At 37.6% G+C, this 10,728-nt stretch overlaps 1 protein-coding gene across 1 annotated transcript; it reads left to right on the plus strand.

Moving 5' to 3' along the window:
* On the plus strand, positions 1-9,113 carry LOC127417889 (glutaredoxin domain-containing cysteine-rich protein 1-like). Its single transcript, XM_051658146.1, has 4 exons — positions 1-415; positions 4,863-5,098; positions 5,303-5,368; positions 8,128-9,113. The coding sequence occupies exons 1-4, from the start codon at positions 1-3 to the stop codon at positions 8,347-8,349; spliced, it is 939 nt and encodes a 312-aa protein (XP_051514106.1). The 3' UTR covers positions 8,350-9,113.
* Positions 9,114-10,728: the final 1,615 nt, after the last annotated feature.

Here is a 10,728-nt window from a genome sequence, read left to right on the forward strand (position 1 = left end):
ATGGAGGGGACACTGTTGACACCGGGGGATGGAAAGAGGCAGAAGAGGGTGAGGTTCCGGGTGGCCTCAGGGAATAGCGGGCGGGTTTTGAAAGAGATGTTTAAGGATGAAGGGCCATCAGATTCCCTGGATTCAGACTGTACCAGCAGCTCAGATGCAGACCGGGCCAGCACCCCATCCACCACCAGCACTGAGGTTAATGGCCTCCTGTGTGGATATTTGGCATCGGAGCTGGACGACAGTGGAAGTGAACCTGACGATCTGCTAATGTTTGCAGGGGGGAGAGACAAGGACAGAGTGTTGAGTACCAAACGAGTGAATATTCTCAGTAAAAATGGGACAGTTCGAGGAGTCAAGCATAAAGTCAGTGCTGGCCAAATTCTCTTTGATAACCTGACTAAAAACAATGGGGTAAGTGAGGGGAAGAGTTTGAGTGTCATTTCTTACATCATCACAAGTTTTCAATAATCTTGAAAATCTCCAAGTCACGACTGTGGATGTCAATACATTCATTTTTGAGCCAAATACTTTACAGTGTTTATTTAATATTAACAAGTCGCCATTAACCCTACCGAAACAAAAGCGAACATATTGTTTCTTCTTATTTATTTGCATCTCAGTGGCCCAAATGCTTCCAAGAATTGCTTCTTTGTAGTGTCCTTAAAAGGGTCAGAGCCTTTTTCCTCAGTCACTATTGGTTACAAAGCCTGTCCTCTCAGGCTTTGGCTAGACAAAACAAGCTGTCCCACTGAGCAAGATCACTGTACGATTAAAGATTAATGATGTATTTCTTTAAGTGTTTTGGCTAAGCTAATCATCATAATGTATTCTCAGGACCTATGAGCAACAAAAAAAAATAAAAAATTATTTTTCTCATCCGATGTAATTCAGTTCCTTTTTTTTTTTTTTTTAAACAGAGGGTAAATAGGGCTTAGATTGACTTTCACAAAACAACTATTTAATATTTAAAGGAAAAGTTCACCCAAAAATGAAAATTCTCATAATTTACTCACCCTCATGCCATGCTAGATGTGTATGACTTTCTTTCTCAGTTCTGTTTATCCATTCAATGCAAGTGAATGGTGGCCAGAACTTTTAAGCTCCAAAAAGTACAGAAAGGTAGCATAAAAGTAATCCATAAGACTCCAGTGGTTAAATCTATATCTTCAGAAGCGATATGATAGGTGTGGATGAGAAACAGATCAATATTCATGTCATTTTTTACTATTAATTCTCCTCCCTGCCCAGTAGGTGGCAATATGCAGGAAGAATGTGAATCGCCAAAAACAAAAGAAGATATGGATTTAACCACGTATGGATTACATTTATGCCTTTATGTACTTCTTGGAGCTTCAAAGTTTTGGTCACTATTCACTAGCATTGAATGGATTAACATGAGCTGAGATAGTCTTCTAAAAATCTTTATTTGGATAAATATTTTATTGACACTCCAAGTTGAATTTTATCAACTGGCTTGGTACTATGCTTATAGTTGTATTAATTGTATTAAATAACTGTTTTTATTGGAATTTGATGCTTAGTTTTTCCAACTTGATTTGTGTCCTCAGCTAGATAATAACAAACACAGAGGTCCCACTTGAAATGTATAAATATCATTGTTTTATATATCACATTATCGAATCAAGTGGTATCTGCAAGTATTTGGTGTTCTAAACCAAAGTTCAGGAGTAGCACGCTCATCTAATCTCGCAATCACCACTAGAGTAGGCTTATATATACTGAAGGCCCAGCGACAATTCTTCCAGCACCCCTCTTCCTCCTTTATTTGACATTTTTCACATTCAGTTCAATTAATCTTGCAGCAAGTATTATCTCTCTGCAAGCAGAGGTCGACCAATAGTGGATTTTGCCGAAACCGATAACTAAGATGGTGGTAAGGTTTTTAAAAACCAATTCATAGAATGTTAAAAAAAATTCTTAAGCCATCTTTACACTGCCAAGATGGCACAGACTCTGCATTTTAACTGGCAATTAGATGCATTTACACAGACTGTTTAATGCTGCTCAGAGCAGGCATAAATGCATTTACGCAGAAATTACAATTCATTTGAGATTAATGTTTTAAATATAAAATTTTGAATATAATTATTAATAATTTTCTTTATTCATCATGCATTTGCACATATACAGTGAAATTCTTCTTTTTCACATATCCCAGCTAGGCTGGGGTCAGAGTGCAGGGTCAGCCATGATACAGTGCCCCTGGAGCAGATAGGGTCAAGGGCCTTGCTCAAGGGCCCAACAGTGGCATCTTGGTGGTGCTGGGGCTTGAACCCCTGACCTTCTGGTCAGTAACCCAGAGCCTTAACTGCTGAGCTACCACTGCCCCCTATAGAACTATGAAATGAATAAAGATATGAAATTATACCTTAAATATGAAAATAAATTATGAAATATAAGCTCAATCATGACAAAAACAAAGTTTAAGACTGCTCTGAGGTCGGTCTCACTCTATCTTCAAGTAAACCACTTGGAGTATTAGTCGAGTCTTGCTCTCAAGAACATCCATTGCAGACAGCAAGCCAAAACTAGTTTGGCCATGTCAATATTATACTGTACGAACATGCGACCTCGTGAGATAATGCAAGAGCTTTTCTGAGAACTAACTTCCCTTTTATTATCCCTTTTTGCAGCTACTTTTAACCAACTGATGTCAAGGTAATTTCAGTGGATATGCTGTATGATGTCAGTTCCTCTCAGGTGTCTTAGTGTAGTAACCACAGTTGTAGTTAACTATGTTCCACTATCATTTGACAACCAGAAAGTGACCAAATACTATTTGTCTTCATTTTGAACAATAGGACTTATATCAATTAACATATCAGCCTCACAAATGTATTTTAGTAAAATGTTTTGCTTGGAAAGTGTGCTTGTACTGTCTTAATAATAAATGTTACTTGTTTTGATATTTTGTCATATGATGCAATGAAATCCATACATTTAAAATGTGACTTCAGTGTCAAAATAGTCTTTGGAGCCAGTTTGTCTCACTTCACTTGTGTCAAGAGTCTATTTTTGTTTTTTGCTATGAAACACACACACTCCTCTAAGAGTGAGGGGATGCTGTAGTAGGTCATTCTCAAGAACTGTGACTCACAAAATCAATAACTGCGGTTTCACTACTGCCTCAACTTAACTGCAAAAGCTGCTTCAAACCATTTGTTAAAACGCAGACTTAGAAATCTAAAATATAGTTTTATTTTTTACATGCAAGTGTCTGTGGGCAACAACACTTATAACAGAACATGAGATTGTTATGGAATAATTATAAATGTTTTGTTATATATTCCTACAGAGTACAGTTGTGCTCAAAAGTTTGCATACCCTTGGATAATTGGTAATATATGTACCATTTTTAAAGAAAACATGAGTGAGCAGGCAAAACACATTTCTTTTATTTCTTATGGGATTCATATTCAACTGTAGGTTATAACAGAATGGCACAATCATAAAACAAAACATGGCAACAAAGAAAAAAATGAAATGACCCCTGTTCAAAAGTCTGCATAACCTTAGTTCTTAATACTGTGTATTGCCCCCTTTAGCATCAATCACAGCGTGCAGTCTTTCGTAATAGTTGTCTATGAGGCCCCAAATTCTTGCAGGTGGTATAGCTGCCCATTCGTCTTGGCAAAATGCCTCCAGGTCATGCAAAGTCTTTGGTTGTCTTGCATGAACCGCACGTTTGAGATCTCCCCAGAGTGGCTCGATAATATTAACAGAAGACTGTGAGCCACCAACATGCTTCACAGTGGGGATGGTATTCTTTTCACTATAGGCCTAGTTGACCCCTCTCCAAACATAGCGCTTATGGTCGTGACCATAAAGCTCTATTTTGGTCTTGTCACTCCAAATTACAGTGTGCCAGAAGCTGTGAGGCATGTCAAGGTGTTGTCAGGCATATTGTAACCAGGCTTTTTTATGGCATTGGTGCAGTAAAGGCTTCTTTCTGGCAACTCGACCATGCAGCTCATTTTTGTTCAAGAATCGTCGTATTGTGCTCTTTGAAACAACCACACCGTCTTTTTCCAGAGCAGCCTGTATTTCTCCTGAGGTTACCTGTGGGTTTTTATTTGTATCCCAAACAATTCTTCTGGCAGTTGTGGCTGAAATCTTTCTTGGTCTACCTGACCTTGGCTTGGTATCAAGAGATCCCCGAATTTTCTACTTCTTAATAAGTGATTGAACAGTACTGACTGGCATTTTCAAGGCTTTGGATATCTTTTTATATCCTTTTCCATCTTTATAAAGTTCCATTACCTTGTTACGCAGGTCTTTTGACAGTTCTTTTCTGCTCCCCATGGCTCAGTATCTAGCCTGCTCAGTGCATCCACGTGAGAGCTAACAAACTTATTGACTATTTATACACAGACACTAATTGCAATTTAAAAAGCCACAGGTGTTGGAAATTAACCTTTAATTGCCATTTAAACCTGTGTGTGTCACCTTGTGTGTCTGTAACAATGCCAAACATTCAAGGGTATGTAAACTTTTGATCAGGGCCATTTGGGTGATTTCTGTTATTATGATTTAAAAAGGAGCCAAACAACTATGTGATAATAAATGGTTTCATATGATCACTATCCTTTAATAAAAGACAGTTTTTTTGCATGATCAGTCATATTTTCAAAATCAATGCCAAAATTTCACAATTTCTGCCAGGGTAAGCAAACTTTTGAGCACAACTGTATAATAAAGGGAACTACTTAAATTACTTAATTACTTTGAATTGTTCCTTGTTTATAGTAGCATGTGAAATGTGCAATTAGTTTCAGTACATTGAAATCAACTGATCTTTTCTAATACCAGACCTCCATGTTTTCTTTGGCCCTCTCAGCCAGAACTGACTCTAGAATTTGGGCGAATTGTAATCTACACCACCAGTTTTCGAGTGGTCAGGACTACATTCGAGCGATGTGAGCTAGTCCGAAAGATCTTTCAGAACCACAGTGTGAAGTTCATGGAGAAGAACATTGCCTTGGATAGTGAGTATGGGAAGGAACTAGAAACACGCTGTAAACGAGTGGGTGAACCTCCCTCACTCCCTATGGTATTCATCGATGGACACTACCTAGGGGTCAGTTGATCAGTTGAACTATTGATCCATTATTCCACATGTTCCATATTTCATGTGGAACATAGATGCCAGTAATTTTATGAGCTAAAATCTATACAATGTCACTGTAAAGATCATAACAATGATGTACTATAACAATGCTTGGGTGTCTTTATCACATACTGGATCTTTGAATAATGACAGCTCTTGTTTTGTACACTTCAGGGTGCAGAGAAAATACTTGAAATGAATGAGTTAGGGGAGCTTCAGGACCTCCTAACCAAAATTGAGGTAAATGTTGAATTTTGAGACCAAGATAAAGTATTAGCTAACCTACATAATGATACTGAACCAAGAAAGATCACACAGCTCAAGTCAAATATGTTTTATTGTTAAATTCACTTTGTTGTTTTGGTTTATCCTGTAAAGGACAACAGAACTTAATGTGCGCTAAAGTTTTATTATAGGTATGTAAATGGAACATTTTTATTTCTGTAGCCTACACACATACTGTACAGTACATCCTATAAATAAGTCATTAAAGGAATGTTCCATTTTCAATGTAAGTTAAGCTCAATCGTCAGCATTTGTGGCATAAAGTTGATTACCACAAATGTAATTTTGATTCGTTCCTCATTTATTAAAAAAACAAAACAAAAACAAAAAAACGGTATAGGACTTTCAATGGAAGTGAATGGGGCCAGTAAATAAACATTCAAATATACACAATTTCAAAAGTTTAACCATAAGACGTAAACATGATATGCCTAACATGATTTTAGTGTGATAAAAAAGGGGACTTACTGCATTTACTAGATTACAGGATTTACTGGCATTATGTCATCATGACAACAAAGTTATTGGATGTAACTTTACAAGGAAAGGGTTAGTGAGATGTGTTATCACACTAAAATTATGCTATATACTATACATAAATGAGGGATGAGTCAAAACTAGTTTTAGTGGTAATCAACATCATGTCTCCGATGCTGTCGACTGAGCTTGTATTGAACCCGGAAAATTCTGTAAATACGATAATTGCATTATAAAGTTTATTTAACTGTATTAATTTTACAATTGTAATGAGTTATAATTGCACTTTAATAGTGAATTTAATGAGAGCATTGCATAAATTTACTGTACCTGAGAAACACGTACAGATGAGACACAATTTGCACAATTTTTTATAAACAATAGTAAATGTCATTATTTACATATAGGCTTCCATCATAATGAATTACAAAAAAAGCACAACTAGAAATCAACCCAAATTGTATTTTGTATTTTCAAATGCTTTCATTTGTCAAAGACCCTGTGATAAATGATTATTTGTGCAGTTATCTTTTTCCTCAATAAAACATCTCCAATCTGCTGCGTAGGGGGCTAAATGACCAATGAATAATCGATTCGGAATCTGTCATTAAAGGAATAGTTCACCCAAAAATGAAAATTTGCTGATAATTTACTCACCCTCAGGCCATCCAAGATGTATCTGAGTTTCTTTCTTCATCAAAACAGAATTGAAGACTTTTAGGATTTCATTTCAGGCCTCCTGCTCTAAACAATGCAAGTGAATGTCCTCCATTTTTTAACGGTCCAAAATGCATATTTAGGGTGCATCAAAATAATCCACATGACTCCAGTCGACAAATAAAGTTCTTCTGAATGCAAACGATTGATTATTTTTAGAAACAAAACAATACTTATATACTTTTTAACTACAAATGTTCGATTCCGTACATCTCTGTGACGTGCGCTCATGAGAGGGATGATGTAAGCTCGTTGGTAAGGTCAAGCGTCACGTGGAAGAGGAGTCAGGAAGTGTGTTGTTGGCTGTGTCTCTTTGGAAGGCTGCATGCTAGGTAGGACGCGTCCTTTGAAGACAGTATACTGAGCGTCCTCCTTTAAACAAGTCTTGTTTAAACGAGACGGCCTTTGTAGGACAAACGGAAACGTAACGTAACATGGTTGCTATGACAGCACGCCACTCTTTAACATGAGGTGAATCCTTCGTGGGCACTCACAACCCACAATTCTTTGCTTTAACGGAAATGTCTAAAACAAATTATGCCAATTAGCCCATAAATACGATGTTCAAACGCAAGTAATGTTAATTCCCAAGTTGAAGTACCTCAGTAGATGGGTGCAGAGTATATAATATGTATAATTATATTAATATATAATTAAAATTAGACTAAAACTACACCTGTAAAATCTGTTTTCTTTTCTGTCTACATCATTATAACTCTCCTAAAATGTACCTCATGCCTTCCCTTCCAGAGGGACTTTGTTCCCTTCTCACTCAAAACGCTCGCGCTTGTTAAAGCGTGGCGTGCTGTCATAGCAACCGTTACGTTCCGTTTCCATTTGTCCTACGAAGACCGTCTCGTTTAAACGCGACTTGTTTAAAGGAGGACGCTCAGTATACTGCAATTTTCAAAGGACACGTCCTACCTAGCATGCAGTCTTCCAAAGAGACACAGCCAATGACGCACTTCCTGATTCCTCCTCCACGTGATGCGTGACCTTACCAACGAGCTTACGTCATCCCTTTCATGAGCGCACCTCACAGAGATGTACGGAAGCGAGCAATTGTAGTTAAAAAAGTATATAAATATTGTTTTGTTTCTAAAAATAATCAATCGTTTGCGTTCAGAAGAACTTTATTTGTCGACTAGAGTCGTGTGGATTATTTTGATGCACCCTAAATATGCATTTTGGGCCGTCAAAAAATGGAGTACATACACTTGCATTGTTTAAAGGAGGAGACTGAAATGAAATCCTAAAAGTCTTCAATTCTGTTTTGATGAAGAAAGAAACTCAGATACATCTTGGATGGCCTGAGGGTGAGTAAATGATCAGCAAATTTTCATTTTTGGGTAAACTATTCCTTTAATTGCAGATAGACAATAAATTACAATTACACAATGACATTTTTAATTCGTAATATGAAACAGTTCACATCCGTTACATCTTAAAAGTGCATCTGCACACAGTATAGATGTCTCATATAAATTCACTCACAGGCTTCTACCTGTTTCTCACGATAGAGAGTACAGCACCCTGACACTTGCCAGACGTGTGGGGGATTCGCCTTTGTCCCGTGCCCTATGTGCCATGGCAGCAAAATGTCTGTGTTCCGCAACTGCTTCACCGACTCCTTCAAAGCCCTGAAGTGCACAGCATGCAACGAGAACGGTCTTCAGCCCTGCTCCAGCTGTTCTCACTTGGGTCCTCTTCAAGTGCCTGCCACCTCCTCCCAGCATCTCTAAACCCAGAAGCCATGTAAAGAACTACAGAGATGTGGATAAACTGTTTTTTTTTTTTTTTTTTTTTTATATTAACGAAAATTGTATGAGTCCACAGATGTAGTTTGTAACATATTTGTAATTTGATGATGGTTATTTATTACAGCATAGGCTTTTTGACAAATGCCAACAGATGCCACAGTTAAATAACTGGCAACATTACCTATTCCAACAGCATGGATAGTGTCTGTCACTGTAAATAAATATAGCAATTAAGGAAATAAACTACTGTCACAGGCTCAGAGAGGGATCATATTTCCAAGCTTCCCAGCATGAGCCCAAATTCAAAGCATTACCTGATAAACATCACAGTGGGTTGTGCTGTTTCCTACTGAGGTGATTCAATTGATTGTACAAAAACAAAAACAAAACAAAAAAACAAGGGACCACAGAATAAGCCACAAATGACACATTTCATTATTTGCCTGTCGATCACGGATTTCTCACTATGTTTGCATTAAATTATCATTTAATTATTACCTGACATTGAAAGAACATGACCTAATGTCTGTATGCATCTGTAATTGGCAATTTACCACCAATTTCACTCTGACCTTATGTAGGGTTTATTAAAACATACACAAATAGATTACATTTAAAAAAGAATTAAAGAGAGACAACGATACCACAACAGTGCATCTCAATGATATCCTATACAGAATAATCACTGATTGTGATACTTGAGGTTGTCAGAAATCCTTCGTTTTGGTCTGGAAGTGTCTCTGTGCTTTCATAGCCCTGTACAATGCTGCTTGATTCTGAGTCTACAAGGCAGCATTGTAAAGAGGCTCAAAGCACAGAGTAAATAAGAGCACATCTCACCTCTTCTGAGCATACTGGATGGTGGTGGCTACTGAAATGACAGAGGGAAAACACTGGCTGTGTCTTAAACCTAATGAGCTGCCTACCCTGACAGCATTTCTGGGCTTCATAATGTGGTTGATTTGAAGAAGAATTAAAAAGGCTGTTTTGGTAGGTAGCTCACTAGGTTTAAAGCCACAGCCAGTGTAACAGTAAGATTAGCCAATTGACATAACAAACAGAAAAATACAATAACGTAGTGTTTTCATTAGAACAAATACAGCAGCACACGAAAGCGACAGAGTTGATAAAGGTGGAGGACGCGGACATAAAGACATAGTCGATAGCGCCCCCTATTGGTTTGTTTTGCTGTGAAAACAACAGGAACATTTCACACGAGTGTTAAGTATCGACAATCGATAGCAAACAATTAAAACATACAAGCATGCAAACATATGCTTTAGTAATAAAAAAGACGGCACCGATTACATATTTAGATAATTGAGGTCGCATCCTGTATTCCAATTATTATATTTAGCAAACAAAAAGCACGGTACCAAATTTCTCTCCTTTTACAAGCAAAATGCAAATAAAAATAGACGCACACGGTGTAGAAATTCGACCGATTGCAGGGTGCCTCAGTAGCATCTATTAATCATTGTGGCATATAAGCGTCTCAACGATAATGTCCACTTCCCTGCAATACGTCGAATGAATATTAGCCATCTCGTCAAAAATTAAAATACAGTACACATTTACCATCAAATGAGAGATCCACTAGAATCGTGGGCAGAGATCCGATGCTGAAGCGCGGTGTCTCTACCTTTCTTCATGACGATCACCATCAGAGATGCGCCACACGTTTCTCATGTCCTTCCACGGCTGCGTCTCAAACCCGAGCGCGCTACCTCGAACGTTCCGAACGCGACGTGCCCAGAAATGCGCTCTAGGTAGGCAGCTCACTATAATTCTAGACACAGCTTGTGTATAATGTGTCCGCAGCTTCAGATGCATTCTGTAGGCTACACTGCAAACTGAAATCCCGATTGCTATTGATTACACTCAAAGCGCATTATACAGTCCTGCTAAATTTGAGGAATTCTGTTGAATAGACGTGTTTCAATATGTACACTTTGAGAAAACCAAGAATTTCAATTTGTAGATTGGAGTTCCCGTGTTTTTTTCTTCGTGGAAGACATCGGAGCCAATCAAAATAAATCAGGATTATTGATATGCCAGTCAACCAATGCCAAGGTGTTGGGTTATAGCGTATCTCTATAGCTGAACGGTTTACTGTATTTCAACGCAAAATTGTCAACAAACATTTTTTTTAAGGTTTTAACCACACAATCAAATTGTAAAAAAGACACATATTCAGTGGTTTAATAAATTAACTGCAATTTATTCGTCCATTTTCTTCAGCATCTCCAAACAACTCAAAAGATCTTAACGAGAAACATTCTGACACAGTCAAATAAACATTTTATATATATATATAGTCATAAAGGCGTTCCCCAAAACAACTCTAAATCTCATCAGTGA

This window comes from Myxocyprinus asiaticus, chromosome 27 (assembly GCF_019703515.2).
Source record: "Myxocyprinus asiaticus isolate MX2 ecotype Aquarium Trade chromosome 27, UBuf_Myxa_2, whole genome shotgun sequence".
NCBI lineage: Eukaryota > Metazoa > Chordata > Actinopteri > Cypriniformes > Catostomidae > Myxocyprinus > Myxocyprinus asiaticus.